The sequence below is a fragment of the Lathyrus oleraceus genome, chromosome 4 (genome assembly GCF_024323335.1).
Source record: "Lathyrus oleraceus cultivar Zhongwan6 chromosome 4, CAAS_Psat_ZW6_1.0, whole genome shotgun sequence".
Taxonomy (NCBI): Eukaryota; Viridiplantae; Streptophyta; class Magnoliopsida; order Fabales; family Fabaceae; genus Lathyrus; species Lathyrus oleraceus.
In genome coordinates, this window is record NC_066582.1 from 136450168 (window position 1) to 136470089 (window position 19922).

General features: G+C 36.9%; 1 protein-coding gene and 1 pseudogene across 1 annotated transcript; both read left to right on the forward strand.

Moving 5' to 3' along the window:
• The window catches only part of LOC127136401 (uncharacterized), a 179154-nt pseudogene that overhangs the window by 12751 nt on the left and 146481 nt on the right, over window positions 1–19922 (forward strand).
• LOC127074090 (dehydration-responsive element-binding protein 1E) lies at window positions 4194–5116 on the forward strand. The gene has a single exon (XM_051015372.1). It carries the CDS (start codon window positions 4252–4254, stop codon window positions 4972–4974), a length of 723 nt encoding a protein of 240 aa, XP_050871329.1. The 5' UTR covers window positions 4194–4251; the 3' UTR covers window positions 4975–5116.

Sequence of the window (19922 nt, forward strand, 5' to 3'; positions counted from 1 at the left end):
AAAGATCTTGGGGACGCCTCCTTTGTCTTAGGAATTCAAATACTTAAAGATCGTTCTCGAGGTATTTTTGGATTGTCACAAAAGAGCTATATTGATACACTTCTTGATAGATTCTCCATGAAAGATAGTAAACCAGGAGACACACTTGTTGCTAAAGGAGACAATTTTTGTCTCAAATAGTTCCCCACTACGGATCTTGAAAAGGAAGAGATGCATAAGGTTCCATATGCTTCAGCTGTGGGAAGTCTTATGTATACTCAAGTATGCACCCGTCCCGACTTAACATTCATTGTAGGAGTTCTTGGAAGATATCTAAGCAACCCTGGTATGTAGCACTGGATAGCAGTAAAGCGTGTAATGTGCTACCTAAAGAGAACAAGAAACTTCATGCTCACTTATCAAAGTCAGATAACTTGGAGATCATTGGGTATTTCTGACTCATATTTTGTAGGATTCCCGGATAGCAGACGTTCCACATTTGGTTACATATTTCTCTTGGCTGGCGGATCCGTCTCCTGGGAGTCTTCTAAACAGACTTTAGTGGCTCCCTCCACCATGGCAGCAGAGTTTCTGGCTTGCTTTAAGGCATCAAATCATGCAATCTGGTTATAGAACATTGTCACAAGTCTACACATTATCAAGAGCATTGAAAGGCCCTTGAAGGTTTATTGTGACAATAATGCAGTTTTGCTCTACTCCAACAACAATGTGAGTTATACAAAATCAAAATTAATTGATATCAAATATCTTGTTGTGAAAGAAAGAGTTCAGGAGAAGCAAATTTTGATAGAACATATATGGATAAACTTAATGCTAGCTGACCCATTAACCAAAGGTTTGACACCTCATGCTTTTCATGGGCATGTTGGTCACATGGGTCTTGGTTTTGAGATTGCCTTGATTGATGGGAGTTTTTTTTTCTTATTTTCTATGTTCTATGTTTTGGTACAAACTTTATGTTATGTTTTAATTTTATGCAGAAATAAAAACTTATGAGGTACTATTGTTATAACAATATCAAGTTTTTTGTTATGTGTAAATATTGTAATTTTGAATTGCACCTAAAGAACTTCAGTTTGATCTCACTAAAGACTCCAGTAGGACTAGTTGGAAATATGCATTATTCAGAGATCACATTGCATGAAATTTCCATGCCACTCATCCATATCGATCTATATCATCAAGTACGTTGATGTAGCGGTCGCCAAGGTTCTGTCACGTTATACGTTAGTGACGACAGCCGTGGTGGTGTCATTATTGATGTGTGAGGTGGACCGAGTTGTAAAGTTAAAATCTAAGGATAAACAGCATTCGGATGCGCACATAAAGAGCTGTGATATAATTATTAAGATATATTGTCCAAGTGGAAGATTGTTGGAATATATATATATATATATATATATATATATATATATATATATATATATATATATATATATATATATATATATATTAATTATATTAGCTATTTTATCAATTAAGTGCCTTAAATAATTAAGTGATCAAATAGAGTTAAAAGACTCATTAGATTTCATTTAGAAATTATTTAATTAATTAAATAATTGGGTATGAGCTCAAATATGAGTGGATGTCAGAATAACATATTTGGGAATAACGGGAACTCTAATTGGTCATCGCACTATATATAGACTATAGTCCCCAATATACCGTACACAAGCAAATTATCTATTCTCTCCATCTGAAGAGAATTCGAGACATAAGGAGTATCGGTTGAGGAAGAACCACAAAAGTCATCAACTTCTGGGTTTTAGGATTATCGTCAAAGAGAATTTTCTCAATAGATCCAGATATTCTATAATCAATTTATTGATCCTATAATTTTGTACATGCTTGTATGACTATTTTGATTCCGCATAAAATATATGTCATAGTATGTTGAGCATGTATATATGAATTAATTTAAATTCTAAAAAATATTACACTAGTCGATGGTGTAATTTCTTGGAAGAGGAAGAAACAAACATGTATCACTCTCTCAACCATGAAACTGGAGTTTGTGGCCCTTGCTTCTGGTGGTCAAGAAGATGAACGGATGATGAACCTTCTGTTGGAAGTTCCATTGTCTAAAGACAATGTTTCAAAGGTGTAGATATATTGCGATAGTCAAACCACTTTCGCTAGAGCATACAATCAAGTGTATAATATAAAGTATAGGCACATAGGTTTTAGACATTCCCTCGTGAGAAAATTGATTAAGGATGGAATCATTTCATTCACATATATACGTTCAAACTATAATTTAGGTGATTAATTTACTAGAGCACTGATCAGAGATTTAGTAAAGACTACCTCGAGAGGTATGAGATTAAAACTTATTGAGTAAGTGTTACACCAACGGTAGCAACCCAATCTAACATTAACCTTATATTCAATGGATAAAAACAAACTGTTAATTTGGATGTTTGTGCAACATTGTTTAATAATGTTAACTATTGCATTTGGAGGATTGAGTTTTTCAAACCCGTAATGAAGTTCAATGTTGAGAATATGTATCTCAAGTAAAGTAGATACAGTATGAAATTCATCTATGTAAATTTTGAGATACTTTCATCTAAAAGTGAGAGTTGAAGTTTCTCTCACAATAAATTCAAGAAACAGGAAAAACGCATGATCATAAATAATGTTAGGCAAGACATGTAGGCGAAGAATCATTAAAGAGTGTGTGTAAGGTAATACCGACCTAATCACAAGTAATAACAAGTTCAAAGCTTTGCTACCTGAAATTTTGATTCAATCTTGTGTTGTTTACTAAGATTAAGTTCAAATAGAAAGATATTTAACTGTATTAGTATTTTTTGTTTATTTTTCTGAAATTGGTCTTGTCATTATTAGAAAATGTGAGAGATTAGTGTAATTATTAATTAATTAGAGATTAATTAAAACACATAATCATTGTTATTTTCCAATAATAACATGACACCTTGCAAGTGAGTAAAGAGTTATAGTACTTAGTAAAGAGTTACAACACTAGATGAAAGGATGTGTTTTTATCAAGGATTACAATACTTAGTAAAAAGTTATAACACTTGGTGCAATTGTTTGTTTTATCAAGGACCACAATACTTAGTAAATAGTTACAACACTTGATAAAAAATTGTGTTTCATCAAGGGTCGTAACATTGTGAAACAACACTAAACAGTCTTATAGACTGTGTCAAATTAAAAAAAAAATATATATTATTATAGAACTTTCTTCTTACCTGTTTAAATTTCCGATTTCTTTCTTCCTTATATTCAAGTTTTAATATGTCTTGTGCAAACTCGAAGTAAGATGGATTATCCTACACATTTCTACGTGTAGACTCTAAGATAAAATATAATACTTGAAATACTATTAAGAAAGTGTGCAAATATTGGCTTTAGGGGTGATAAATTATAAAATGAGCATGAATCAAAATTAATTGGTGGCAAATTTAACATACAAGATAGTTTGGTAAAATCCAATATATAAAATTATGAAAAAAAGTGATATGTCCTGAATGTAAAATAATTTTATAATATCAATCCATCACTATCATGTATTATACTAGGTAATATTGATATTTTTAAATTAATTATATGACATGATTGAATTATAAATCTTTATTGAAGATAGTATAAAATTATTTTACATAATCATATACTAACTTTACAATCGGTGTAATAATTTTAATCTCTAAAATTATTATAGATATATTGATAGAGAAAGTTTTATAGCATCACAGTATTTATAAAGCACAACATTTTGACACACTGATCATTAAAGAATATAGACAAAAAATTTAAAAATAATTAAATTATACATAATTTAATGTCTGAGTACCCAAATAATTATAATTTGGATTTGTGACAAACTATGTGTAATTAGTTAAATAATAACTTAGTTTTAATCAATGCCAATCCAAACACACCTGGCATTGTACTTTAGTATTACTAATACTAACATGATGATGACTTTGTTAAATATAGAAACACGTTTTAGACTCTAGTTCACTGAATCTTGTGAGCCTACTCTCCCAAGAAATGTAATGTTAACATCTGTCTCAAAAAGCAAGTGTAAATCGTTGATTTGCTGTTATGTCACTGGCCCGCAACCAACACAAAAACCAACTGTTCCCGTGTCCGTGTCCACGTCGTAGCCACGTGCAACATTTCCTAATAAACCTCCAAAATATATACTTCCTCATTCTTCTCTCAAGTTCAGCATTTGTTTTTATTCAAGTAATTTATACACAAAGCAAGACAATACAAATGAAATCATCACTAGATGAGTCTAGCTACGGAGACATATCAGACTACTCCTACTACCCACCGCCATCATTATCGGAAACAAGTTGCTACGAAGAAATATTGTTAGCGTCGGAGCAACCAAAGAGGCGGGCTGGGAGACGAAAATTCAAGGAGACAAGACATCCAGTATACAGAGGAGTACGAAGGAGGAACAACAATAAGTGGGTTTGTGAGGTGCGTGTTCCGAACGACAAGTCCACGAGGATCTGGTTAGGAACATATCCATCGCCTGAGATGGCGGCACGTGCACACGACGTTGCTGCGTTGGCTCTCCGTGGCAAATCAGCTTGTGTCAACTTTGCTGACTCGGTTTGGCGGTTGCCGTTGCCGGTGTCGACTAACGTGAAGGAGATTAGGAAAATGGCGGCGGAGGCTGCTTTAGCATTTGCGGTTGAGGAGAGTAATGAACAACTGATGGTAACTAGTGATTCTGATGTTTGCAACAGCGATATTAATAGCATTGGTGTTATGGGAGATGATAATAAAAGTTTGAAGGAATTGTATGTAGATGTTCCAGGTGTATCCATATTTGAGGGGCAGGAAGTATTGCATGACTGGTTCCAGAGTATGGCAGATGAGCCTTTACGATCTCCTACGAATCCATTTATTATATGTGGTAGGGATCATTGGAATAACATTGATATTGATCAGGTTGAGGTGCCTTTGTGGAGCTTTAGCATCTAATCAAGATGTGCACCCGGTTTAGGCTTTAGATACTCTCTTTACTTATTATCTCTTTACTTATTTGTTCATGAGTATACAAAATGTATGTGTCTTTAATTACTATTTTTGGATTATATAATACCATAAATCATGTTAATCCTTACTCCTATTTTATTGTATCACAATACTGTATATATAATTATTAAGTTGTTCGGACAATTCCCTGTTTTGGATTATATTAAACTTAAATCACTGTATACTTAAATGATTACAAGATCAAAACAAAAACAAATACACAAGGCTAATCAAACATATTAGTGAGGGTGTGACAGACCCAAACAACTTAAATAAAAATGTAGAATTAAAATTAAAATTAAAAATAAAAATAAATTTACATCACTTAACAAAAAAATTTTTAAGGTATTAAATATTTGTGTTCTTGATACATATTATTTGATTCTTCGTTGAAAAGCCTTTTTTTTATACTCGTCCTTAAAAGGATGCCTATTCATATCCCATGTTAAAATGACCTCTAGTAACGTCTATCGTCTTCCCTAACTATCAAGTAACATCTTTCCTTAATTTCTGTAACTCCTATACTATCATGGAGATGTTTTGTAACCGTCATTTATGATTGTTCATATTGCCTCCTAGCACCTTTCAAGAGACCGAATCTGACTTGCTCATCCACCAGAGTCGTTATGATATTGGATCTGACTGGCTCATGTCTTGCAAGAATGTTCTCCTTGACCGAGATCCGGCTTACTTAGGATTATGCAATCCAACTTGTTTTCTCCTTTGTACTCGGCCTCCAAAACGCGATCTTTTACATAAGCCCCCGATCACAAGGTCTAATTGGATTGAAGTGCTTAGGGAGAAAAATCTTGGAATTCCTTCTTCCTTGAACCGACCACCTATTCGACAAGTTAACGTGTGATAGTGATTTAAAATATCAATAATATGACAATTTTCTCTCTCCTTGTCATGATGACTTTTATGGGAACCCTAACTTGTCATCATGGTTTTTAATTCGATACAACTTCTTAACCGTAGTAAACTTATTTTCATAAAAAAAAAACTCCTTCTCCATTTGTTCTTTCACCTAGCTAGTGACCTTTCTTTCAAGTTTTGCAGACGAGCTTCCCTTTGCTTCCTCTGTCAATCGTTGTTTTTGCAATCTCAAGCCTCAAGTATTATTTTTTATGTCTTTTTTACTTTTTTCCCCTCTTTTGTTATGGTTATAATACATGATTGTGATGATTCAAGAGAGTTTCCAACTTTCCTTACTGCTCATGAGAGAAGAAAACTCTGGAACAAATGCATGAGAGAAGTTCTAATGGAGTCAACCAGGTCTTTGATTGATAAAGAGGTTCTAAGTTATGACAAATGTGTCATCGACGACAACTATATTTCTAAGTTTCGCTTCAATAATCAGGTTTACTCTACTGGGAACAAGGAGGACATTGTGTTAGAACCCTATGTGGTTGGTGAGAGAGTCTGTATTACTCGGTCAAAGGGAGTGCCAGATGAGTATTTTTATTTTTACTCAGGGGTAATCGAGGACTTTAAAATTCGTATCCCCTTTACTAATTTTGAATCTGACCTCCTTAAAACCCTAAATGTTGTCACTTCTCAGCTACACCCAAATGGTTGCAGCTTTATTAAATCTTTTGAACTCGTCTGCGAGACGGTGGATATAATTCCCACTTTAGGTTTGTTCTTCTCATTCTTTAAGCTGAATGGAGCGGAGAAAGGAAGTTGGGTTTCCCTTAGCGGAATTCCGGGGAAGAGCTTCCTTCATACTTATGCTACCAACTATAAAGGTTTCAAGGATAAGTTCCTTTGAGTGAGGAGTGGGGAAAGGTGCCCCAAAGTTATGTATGCACTAGATGGAAACTATCATTTCCCGATTTATTGGTCGGATAGCCCACTTTCGGTTTATGGTTTTGATTATGACAAATTGAATGCTTTGGAAATCCGAGCTTTAGCCGTTCTGGATGCCTTTTTTTTTCGAGTGGTAAAAGTTAAGGACTTTATACATATGGCCGATGACCCAGAACAAATTTCTAAATTCCTGCGTAATGCTTATATATGTCCTTTATTACTCTTCGACAATCTTATTATTTTATTTTTCTGAATTTTACTTTGTTCTTTTCTTTCCAACTGATATGGAGAATCTCAAAATATCCTAACAGAAGAAGCTGATGGTGGACGCGAGAGTGAGGCGTGGGGAACAATTTGCCTCTAAGAGTGATATGTCAGGTATTCATACTCAAACTCTTAAAAGGAAGAAAATGGACATTGTCAAAGTAGCCCATGTTGTATTATAGCCTTAGACTGTCTCCATTCCCCCCTAGGGAATCAAAATCGGGTTCTCCAAAAAGGATGAAGACCCTAATGAGTGATCATGTCAGTCAGGCCGACTTGGCAATTAATATCCTGATGCATGATTCAGGTAGTAGCCATCAATCTAATCCATAAACCAAATTTAAGTTCTGGTCCAACAGTTTTTATGGCTTGAAATATCTTTATGATCATCTGAACGCAACAGAGGATGTCGAGAATGTAAAGACTATAGGTGCTCAATAGTTGACCCAAAACCTTGGACCCTACTTTATGAGATGCGCAGTTATGACCCAAGGTTTGTTTGAAGTCGATGATGCTTATGAGCAGAAAGAGATCCGTCTTAATAAGGATGTGGCCTAGCTGGAGGATACTCTAAATGTCCAGACCGACAAGATGAAGGAGCTGAACAAACAGCTGTCAGAGACGAAGAAGCAAAAGGAAACCACGGAGCCCCAGTTGTCAGAAATGAAAAAGTAAAAGGAGACCACGGAGTCCAAATATTTGGAGCTTGAAATGATCATTATCGATTTAATTCAAGATGTGGAGCAAGCTCGGGCTTTAAATACTCTCCTTACTTATTTGTTCACGAGTATACATAATGTATGAGTCTTTGAGTACTTAATTACTATTTTTGGATTATATAATACCACAAAATCGTATTTACCCCCACACATATTTTATTGTAATTATTGTATCACATGATAAAATATATATGATTATGCAAAATAGTTTTTAACAATGGTCATACGAGTATAATTAAGTTGTTCAGACAACTCTCTGTTTTGGATTATATAAAACCTAAATCACCGTACAATTTATTTGAATGACTATAAGATTAAAACAAAAATTACATATATATATATATATATATATATATATATATATATATATATATATATATATATATAAAACAAAACTCAAACATACTAAATTGTTTAATCAACAAGACAACAACCAACAAATTATGGATCAAGATGACTCATAAAACTCAAGAAAACAAATTGTCCAATGTAAACGAACAACATATAAATTTTCTTCTATGTATGACGTCTATTTGTTAAATACCTAAAACTTGAACGAAATATAAAATATTTAGAATAATTATAAACTATTATTCAACCAAAATCATCAATATCTAATTATAAATATACCCTACTATAGATCTAGACATACCTAGGTTGAAATATGGATTTTACTTTAGATGGATGGGCAAGGTAATGTAAGGTGTAATAGAAACTGTACTACTTTTCTCTTCGGTTCATTTGGCCGAGGTAAAAAAAATGACAGTGCGCTACTTTTACCCTTGCTTGGATATGTTAACTGAGAGGGAAAACTCTACCTTTCCTCTCGGTTGGTTTTAATAACTGAGGTGAATGAATGCATATTGTTATTAGGGGAAGGATTTTTACCTCGGTTGAGAGTTCCAACTGAGGGGAGTCCCTTGTTTTTTTAAATATAAACTTTTAAAATTTAACCTATTTTTTTTTGAAACAAACCTATAATACACATTATGTGAAACATAACCAAATAGCATGTTTGTGAAACTAAAATGGCACACCTATTCTTTTTTTTACAGCGAAACTAAAATATATAAATGGTTAATGATAACGCGAAAATGTATCGTATATTTGACTTGAATTGCATTGTTTTTTACTTGATTTCCATAGCATTACGCCGTACTTTGTGTTTATTTCAGGTATTTATCGAATAAGAAGTGTCTATGCAAGTAAAGCGGGAAAAAAGAAAAAAGGAAAGAAAAAGGAAAGAAAATGAAGCAAATGAAATAAGGTGGCGCCCACCACATGAATCCAAGGTGGCACCCACCACCAAATAGAAGGTGTGGCGCTCACCACATGAAGCCAAGATGGCGCCCACCACCAAATAGAAGGTTTGGCGCCCACCACCAAGCAAGAGTGGCGTCCGCCACCTAGTAAGGTGTGGCGCCCACTACCTAGGATTGTGGCAGCCGCCACCAAACTCATTCCTCCTTGTTTTTCTCCACGTCCCGTTTAGCTCGTTCAACTAACCTCTCCCCACTAGGAGATCTTCAAGGCTACTTTCAAGGAAGGAGTGGAGAGTATATATTAGGGCTTCGGTCTCCAAAACCCAGGGTGCACTTTTAGCCAAATTTTTGTTGTTAACATTTTAAGCAGATATTTACTTGTACAATGATAGTCGATATCATAACTCAAGTGTTGCCCAGTATAGACTAAGGCAAACAAAACTATTTCCCTTTTTAATTTGTCGAGCGTATGCCAAGTACTCACTCTCAAGGCGATAAATTAAAGCTACCATTCGACGAACCAAAGCGTTATCTAAGATTAGAACGCCGGATACGAGAATACCGTATCAAGTACAATATTTCAGATCCTAATATCCCTATTCCTGAACCAGTTATACAACCAAAGATGGTTGAAGGACCGCAGAACCGTCCTCTCAAGTACTATGACATTCCTTCGCAGGATGAACCATATAACAACATTGCTACCCCTGTCATAGAGGCAAATAATTTTGAGCTAAAACCTTCGTTGTTGTCATCCGTACAGCAAAACCAATTTTTTGGTAGTCTCACGGAGGACCGGAACCTACATTTCTCAGTATTTTTGCAATACGCAGGCACGGTGAAAGCGAATGGTTTCAGCCCCGAAGCAATAAGACTACATCTTTTCCCTTTCTCATTAAGAGATAGAGCTAGAGCTTGGCTCCGGCCTCTACCGTCCAACTATGTCACTACGTGGAACGAGTTGAAGAAAGTTTTCTTATCACGATATTTCCCACCTAGTAAGACGACTATGCTAAGAGCCCAAACAAACGGGTTTAAACAAAAAGACAACGAATCACTTTTTGAAGCTTGGGGAAGATACGAAGACATGATGAGGCTTTGTCCACATCATGGTCTAAAAGAGTCGTTGATCATCCATACCTTTTACAATTGTCTCTTGTACAACACAAGATTGACAATAGACGTTGCCGTAGGTGGCACACTGATGGCTAAATCTTACAATAAAGCCTATCAACTTATCGAAAGTATGGCCCAGAATCACTACCAACGGGGAAGCAAAATAACCTCCGTAGAGAAACCTCCAACGAAATGAGGTATGTACTAAATAAGTAGTCTAGACCATGTCAATGCTAAGGTAGATGCTCTCACTCAAAAGATAGAAAACTTGACCATAACACCCACAACCACTGTGGTTGCCGTAGCACCGAACTGCGAGATATGCGGAGTTCTTGGGGATGTTTCCCCTGAATGTCAACTTTTGACAGGGATCTCCAAAGACCAAGTGAATTACGCTCAAGGAAACTCCTACTCAAACACCTATAACCCGGGTTGGAAGAACCATCTGAACTTTTTATACAAAAACAATAACGTATTGTATGCACCTAACCAAGCACCAGCTGTACCACCAGGATATCATAAAACTTCCACAACTGTTCTAAATGCTCCTAGGAAGTCAAACCTTGAAATAGTGATGGAAAACTTCATAGCTACCCAAGCCCAAACAAATCAGGATTTCCTAAATTAAAACATACACACTAGTGAGCAAATCAAGCAATTAGCAAACAAAGTAGACGCTTTAGCCACCCATAACAAAATGTTAGAAACACAAATTTCACAAGTGGATCAACAAAAAGCACCTACTTCTGCCCCTACAGGGACATTTCCTGGACAACCACAACCAAACTCGAAAGGTCATGAAAATTCTATTATACTACGAAGTGGGATAGAATTAGACGGACCGACCGACCCTAGAATGCAAAGCCCGTCCATGCACCAAGACCCTAGTAAGATAACTGAGAAGGAAGACGAACTAAAGGAAGATAAAAGCAAAGAGGTCGTAGAGAAAGAAGAACCATATGTGCCTCCACCACCATATAAACCTCCTATCCCGTATCCTCAAAGACTTGTTAAGTCCAAAAGTGTAGGACAATTCAAGAAATTTGTAGAGATTCTGAAACAATTGAATATCACAAAACCCTTTACAAAAGCCATCACTCAAGTGCCCTCATACGTTAAGTTTCTTAAGAAGATCTTATCTAACAAGAATATCGAGGATAATGAAACTATTACACTTACTGTTGAGTGTAGCGCTATAATTCAAAACAATATGCCTCTAAGCTGAAACACCCAGGGAGTTTCTCCATACCCTGTGTAATAGGAAAGTTTGTCATAGACAAAGCACTATGCGACTTAGGAGCCAGTATTAGCTTAATTCCCTTGTCCATATGCGAAAGGCTTAAAATGGGAGAGTTGAGACCAACTAGGATGTTCGTACAACTTGCGGATCGTTCTGTTAAATTTCCTGTTGGTATGCTAGAGAACGTTCCAATGCGTATAGGTCAATTCAATATTCCTACTGATTTCATGATCATGGACATAAAGGAGGATTCTAATATCCCTATCATATTAGGAAGACCATCCTTAGCTATTGCCCGAGCTATTATACATGTAAAGAAAGGCAAGCTAACCTTTGAAGTCGGTGAGGAAAAAGTCGAATTCATTCTGACGCAATTCTTAAAGGAACCAGCTATAAATGATACTTGTTGTTTGCTAGATGTTGTCGACGAATGTGTAAGAGAAATGGAGAATGAACAAACTTCATACTCCGAAATACTAAATATTCCAAGGCCTCCTACTTTTGAAGATGAAAATTGGCGTCAGGAATACCAAGATGACAACCTAAGTGAATGTCTAGCACTGAAACCCAATCATATGCCTTGCCCGAAGAAACCAGCCTTAAAACTTACAACGCTACCCAAAAATTTAAGATACAAATTCCTAGACACTGAACTCGAGCGACCTGTAATAGTTAATGCAGAATCATAGCAGATAGAAACCGAAAAACCCTACATGTTTTAAGAAAATATCCAACTGCTTTAGGCTACAATATCTCCGATCTAAAAGGAATAATCCCTTCCATATGCATGCATCACATTATGCTAGAGGAAGATAGTAAGACCTCTAGAGAACATCAAAGAAGGATAAATCCCATTCTGAGTGACGTAGTAAAGAGAGAAGTGCAAAAGCTGTTAGAAGCGGGGATTATCTATCCGATATCCGATAGTCAATGGGTCAGCCCAGTACATGTCGTACCAAAGAAGGGAGGCGTCACGGTTGTTAATAATGAAAAAGGCGAATCTATACCACAAAGAGTGGTAACTGGAAGTAGAATGTGCATTGATTATAGAAAATTAAACAAAACCACTAGAAAGGATCATTTTCCTTTACCTTTTATTGATTAAATGCTTGAACGATTGGCTAAGCATTCTCACTTCTGCTATTTAGACGGTTATTCAGGATTCTTTCAAATCCCTATTCATCCTGATGACCAAGAGAAAACAACTTTCACTTGTCCCTATGGTACATTCGCCTATCGACGAATGTCGTTCGGACTATGTAACGCTCCCGCAACATTCCAAAGATGCATGATGTCAATTTTCGTTGATTCTATAGACGACATCATGGAAGTATTTATGGATGATTTCTCTGTTTGTGGGCAGAGTTTTGAAGGATGTTTATCTATAATAGAAATGGTACTTGAACGATGCGTAAAAGTGAACCTCGTGTTACACTGGGAAAAATGCCATTTCATGGTCCGACAAGGAATTGTACTTGGACACATAGTGTCTGATAAAGGGATTGAAGTTGACAAAGCTAAAATAGAAGTTATAGAAAACCTTCAACCTCCGAAAACCGTAAGAGAAATGTGAAGTTTATTAGGACACGCTGGTTTCTACTGACGAATCATTAAAGATTTCTCAAAAATCACCAAACCACTAACTGGCCTATTAATGAAAGACGCCGAATTCATCTTTGACGACAAATGCCTAACAACGTTTGAACAATTAAAAACAACTCTTATCACTGCACCTATCATGCAACCACCCGATTGGAGATTACCGTTTGAAATCATGTGTGACGCTAGTGATTATGTTGTAGGCGCAGTCTTAGGACAAAGAAAGGATAAGAAGATTCATGCAATATATTACGTAAGTAGAACCTTGGATCCTGCACAGATGAACTACGCCACCACAGAAAAGGAACTTTTAGCTGTCGTGTTCGCTTTGGATAAATTTCATTCTTACCTAGTAGGAGAAACAATAATTATCTATATTGATCATGCCGCAATTAGGTACCTGTTAAGTAAAAAGTACGCCAAACCAAGACTCCTAAGGTGGATTTTACTTCTACAAGAGTTTGGTTTAGAAATCAAAGATAAGAGAGGCACTGAAAATGTCGTAGTTGATCACTTGTCAAGGATGGAAGGTATTGAACCTGCATGAGTGCCTATCAATGATAATTTCCCTTATGAACGACTCATAGCCTAGTTGGAAAGTAATACAACTATATGCCCATTAACTTTTAATGATATCGAAACAAACAAATAATGGAAGCAATTTACACTAAAACCACATTGTCGTGGTATACTGACTTCGTCAACTACTTAGCAGCTGTGGTGCTTCCACCAGACCTGACTTACCAACAAAAGAAGAAATGCTTCCATGATCTTAAACAGTACTATTGGGACGAGCCTCTGCTTTTCAAAAGAGGCGTTAATGGTATCTTTCGTCGATGTGTCCCCAAAGATGAAGTAGAAAATATAATCTCCCACTGTCATTCTGCTCCCTATGGAGGACATGCAAGCACCTCAAATACTTGTGCCAAGATCTTGCAAGCCAACCTCTTTTGGCACACTCTGTGGAAAGATGTCCACACCGTGATCATAAATTACGACCGGTGCCAACGCACCGACAACATCTCTAGACGCGACGAAATGCCACTTAAAGGCATTTTGGCAGTAGAAGTATTTGACGTGTGGGGAATTGATTTCATGGGACCATTCCCATCTTCTTTTGGTAACAAGTACATACTCGTTGCTATCGATTACATATTGAAATGGATCGAGGCTATAACCTCTCTAACAAATGATGCACGAGTGGTAATTAGGCTCTTTAAGCATATAATCTTTCCTAGATTCGGTGTGCCGAGACTTTTCATCAGTGATGGTGGCTCCCATTTCATTTCAAAGATTTTTGAAAAGCTATTACTGAAATATGGAGTCCGACACCGCGTAGCAACCCCCTATCACCCACAAACGAGTGGGCAAGTAGGGGTCTCGAATAGAGAAATTAAGCAAATCCTAGAAAAAACAATTGCCACCTCTAGGAAAGACTGGACTTCAAAATTACACGAAGCCCTGTGGGCATATATGGCAACTTATAAGACTCCAATAGGAACTACACCATTTAAGCTGGTTTATGGAAAATCGTGTCATCTGCCGGTAGAATTAGAGCATAAAGCATATTAGGCCGTTAAGACCCTTAATTTCAATTATACTACCGCAAGCAAGAAAAGAATATTAGATATCCATGAACTAGAAGAACTTAGATTAGACGCGTACGAGAATGCCCAGATCTATAAAGAAAGAACTAAAAAATGGCATGACAATCGTATATCGAGGAAAGAGTTTAATGAGGGTGACAAAGTACTTCTGTTTAACTCCCGACTTAAACTCTTTCCAGGAAAACTTCGTTCTAGGTGGTCCGGTCCTTTGAAATTACCAAAGTTTTTCCAAATGGAGCGATAGAGATAAAGGGAAAAGCTAGTGAACCATTTACCGTAAAAGGGCAACGTTTGAAACATTACCATCACATTCACAACAAAGATTTTTTCACGAATCTAAAGCTTGCAGAGCTGCCCACTCATTCACCGAATTAACCTTTAACCTTTTGTCGAGCTTACGACAGTAAACAAAGCGCTTGGTGGGAGACAACCCACACTTTATTTTTAATTATTAATTCTATCTTCTAAATTACTATTTATTATTATTTCTTATTTTTCATTTTTTTCTTTCTTCTCTTTCATAAAGTCACTTGATATTTTTCTTTATTATTAACCATTATTGACTTAGTGTTATTGTCTACTTAAATTTATCTAGCTATTGACTTTCACAATGCAACAAGTAGACTACATGGATATCGTTTTCAGAGGTAGAGGCCAGAGGAGACGCTTTGAAGCTCTAGCTCAGAGAGAGATGGCACTAACTATATACCCCGATGGGCGTACCATGACTAAGTTAGGTATCAGAGATAATGTTATGTTCCTATTTAACCAAATTGGCCGGGATGCTTTTTCTATCAAAAGAAGATTTAGTTCTTACCGTAGGCTAACCTTAGAATTCCTGAGTTCCCTAATTTACTTGCCAAACCATGGTATTTGATTTAATAGAGGCCTTATCACCTTTAGGATGTTTGATATTGAGTATCGCTACAATCATAGAGAAATAGCTGAACTCCTAGGATGCCCAAATGGCCCCAATGCCTTTACCATCATCCAGGAAGAACTGCTTACAGACCTTGAACTAAACTACTTTTGGGGTAGCATTACCAGAAACAACCATCTCGAGCTGGATCTCATACATTCTGAGAACATCCATAACCCTGAAATTCGTTACTTTCATAAGATCCTAGCTCACACCCTATTTGGAAAAGAACAAAACATAACCTCCATGTCCAAAGATGAGCTCTTCATAATGTATTGTGCATCACAAGCTCTTCATGTTAATGCCGTTACATTTATGATAGCCAACTTAGACCGTATGGCACAAGCCAACCATGGACCAATCTTAATAAGGGGCCTAGTAACCATGACCGCAAATGCTATTGGATTGAGACAACCAATTATTAGACTTAACCCTCTATGTGGAATACGACCCATGAACATTCAGTTCTATTTCAACACTAGTATCATTAGAAACCTGGGCCCGAATGTGTTTGAATTTCTTATCAACAACCAAGTTGTGCACCTGTTTACTCTGCCAGACCATAGAACGAGTATACATGATAGGAACAATTGGATCTTTGATTTGGACGGGCCACCAGATGCACCACCCTCTCCTCTAGAGACACTCCAAATCTATTACCATTATGATACATATCTCTCTGACGTTGACTCGTGCGCCTCTGTTGTACCTGATGCGCATCCTATCGATCACGCTGCTGTTATCGACACTGTCCAGACCGACATCGCCAACCTGAGAGGCGAATTGAGCACTTTGCGCGTGGACCTCCATGAATTTATGGATGTAGTGACTGAGAACTTGGATCACATTTATCAGCACTTTTACTCGTTCGCTCCTCCTTCCAGCGGTCACTGTAATGGCTAATATATATGAGTTCTCCCGCATGACTGACATTGATTTTAGATTTTATTTTTTTCATGTTTAGATTCTTCTTGTTATTTTTACAATTTAAGAATTTTTAATTGTTTCAGTTTTATCTAGCAAATGAATTATGTTATTCTTTTCTATCTACCTCATTCTTTTCTTTTCGATTTTATGTTTAATTTCATTCTACCATACCCTATTTTAATTCTCACTTTTATGTTTCTTGTTTTTCTTTCACCTAATTATTCAAAAACTATTAAATGATGGTCAAATGAATTCACATGCAAAACGGTGGTCAAGAAAAGAAACTGCATGGTCAAACACACTCAACACAACATGTGGCGCCTGCCACACACACAGGAAGTGGCGCCCGCCACCTACACATTTGTGGCGCCCGCCACACTCACAAAGTGGTTCCTGCCACACTCCATATTATTCCTCACGTTGTACCATCAAATCCTTGGCCTATGCATGCCAGACAAGTTTTAAATTTTCTTCAACCACTTTTAATCTCCTTTGACCAATGCATTTGTCACTATTCATTGAAATTTATTCCATTCAAAACTTTCCAACTACCATTACCTCTATATAAACTCTTGCAATATAACCTCACAAAACACATTTCCATCTCACGTTTCATAAACAAAAATTCTCCTTCTTCTTACTACACGAGTTGTGTACATTTCGGTCATGGCACAAAGGCACGGATACAAAATATTTTTCAGAGCCGACAAACCGGGTGAATTGCAGTAAGAAATCTACACAGCTCTAAGCACAAGAGAAATAGAGTCAACAAGGTACACTGATGAACCTTATTTAATAGCCTTATGAATTCTTGATAGTGTTAATCATATGCTTAATACTTTAAGTTTAAATTATTTCCTATCTTTTAAAGACCCGGTATATGTCCAATTAACACTAGAATTACTTAGTTCGCTTATTTTTAGCCCCGCCCCCATCACAGGCTGTTCTAGTGGGATTGTCCAGTTTCGCCTGTTCAATGTAGAGTACACTTTTACATTTTCCCAACTAGAGGACCTGCTACAATTCCCCCACGGGGATGACGTAGTATGTGAGGTCTCAAATACTAATGGTTGGCAGCATGCCTTTCAACCATTATGGAGGGAGATAACAGGTACCGTAACACACAATTTTGAGGGAAACAGAGCCACTTTAATTCACAATCTGGCTATACTTTATTTCCGCCAACTATTGGCTTGCACTATTTTTGGCTGATCCAATTCTAACTAGGTGAACGAGAAAGAATTCTTCTATCTCTTCGCCACATTTATGCTAGAAAAGGTCAATATCGTCCCTTTCATGTTCTCTAACATGCAGGCCATAGTCAACGCGAGAAGAGAACCAATTGTTTTTGGAGGTTTAATAACCTCAATATCCCGAGTCATAGGACTCGAAGAAAAATTCTCCTGCCTAACACCGCTCCCGCCTCGTGCCATTGATATTGACATGACAAGGAGCATGAAATTGGTAAAACGAAGGCAAGACGGTAAATTTCACCTAATGGTTGCAAATAGTGTTTTTCCAGATTTCATCCTCCCCAACACAAATCGCACATATGTGCGCAATCCGGATAATTATTATTATATTCCTGAGAATGTAGCTGTTGGCGGGGACATCGATGAGGATTATGTTCAGGAGTCGGCTTCTCCTACTACTGACACACACACACACACACCACAAACATTTCTTCTGACAATGTTGCAAGTACATCATCCAGGCATAGGCCCAGAAGAAGAAATGTGGCACCTGTCACTCTTGATGACATCTATGCTGAACTGCCGCGATGTAGCGAATTAGACACTCAACGCGACCAACAAATTCAAAACATGGAAGCTCGGCAAACCGAAATGATGCAAATCCTTCGCTAGATGAAGCATGACCAGCATGATTATGCTTTCAGGAATGAACATAACATGTCAGGTTTGATCGATGAGATGGCAGCTTTGACAGTGTGTGTGGAAGATCTACAAGACTATACCTTTTATATGGGTACGCCACCTCACCAATCTGGAAATGGTAGACGTGGACGAACACGTGGAAGAGGCCACCGGTAGCAGATTTTCCAGGTTCTACCTTCCTTTCCTATCTTATGTCATTGTATTGGGGACAAATCTCGGTTTAAGTATGGGGGAGGAAGCTTTACCGCTTTTATTTATCGCTTTCTAGGTAGATTTAACTATTTTTATTTCCTTTGTTAAATTTCTAAGTGTTAGTTGAGTCAAATATTAATGCACTGTCGAGTCTTTATGCGTGGTTTTCGTTATTTAATGATTCTCCCATTTTCTTAAGCCATACAAAACTTTTGCGAAAATCTTGACTTAGAAATACAGTACATCTTTTGAAAATTCTAAACTATAAATAAAACTTAGGTTGGATTGTAGAGATTTGGAAAAACTTTACAAGATCAGTATCATTTTAACACCTTAAATCTCCCAAGTATAAGATCGATTTGAGTACTTGTCATGCCGTAGCCTTAAATTCTATCCTTTAATAATCCTTAAGTAGTTTATCTAGTAGTCTGTACCATCCTAAGCACACACTACGCAAGAAGTCGATGCAAGTAAGTGTATGATCTCAGGCTTAAAAGAGAAAAAGATATACAAAATTTATGAAAAGTGTTGTTCCTTCTAAGTTAGGTGACCCTCACCCGGTCATTTAACCCAACGGGACAACCATCTTTAGTTGTTATTTGAGCCAAAGTGCGAGAAAAAGAAAAAAGAAAATAATAATGAGATCATAGTCACTAACAGATTATCTTGCTATGAGTGTGAAAGGATAACGGGTTTAATGTGATTGCACTAGAATGAAAAAAAGGATAAAAAGAAGGATTAGTAAGGTATGCTGAGGCATGATGACATGATTCAGATTGGTTTGTATAGTAGGGAGACTTATGACAACACGATTGCGAGTATGTGTTCCAACGATACCCTTAGTGTGGAAGTTAGTACATGTTGATGTAATTTCTGTCCGAAGTAGAGTTTGTAGGCTAGAATGAGTATCCGAATGCAACTGTGTTTTTCACGAGTCTTGATACTATATGCTGCAAAATTTTACAAAACTCTTTTATTCATGTGTGCAGCATTTGCTTGAGGACAAGCAAAGGTTTAAGTATGGGGGAATTTGATAACGCGAAAATATATCGTATATTTGACTTGACTTGCATTGTTTTTTACTTGATTTCCATATCATTACACCGTACTTTGTATTTATTTCAGGTATTTATCGAATAAGGAGTGTCTTTGTAGGCAAAGCGGGAAAAGAGCAAAAAGGAAAGAAAAAGGAGGGAAAATGAAGCAAATAAAAGAAGGTGGCGCCCACCACCACAAAGCAAGGTGGAGCCCACCACATGAATCCAAGGTGGCGCTCACCACCAAATAGAAGGTGTGGTGCTCACCACATGAAGCCAAGACGGCGCCCACCACCAAATAGAAGGTG

What these genes read in the sequence shown, in the direction of transcription:
- LOC127074090 (XM_051015372.1), top strand. Translation starts at nt 4,252, where the DNA reads ATGAAATCATCACTAGATGAGTCTAGCTACGGAGACATATCAGACTAC.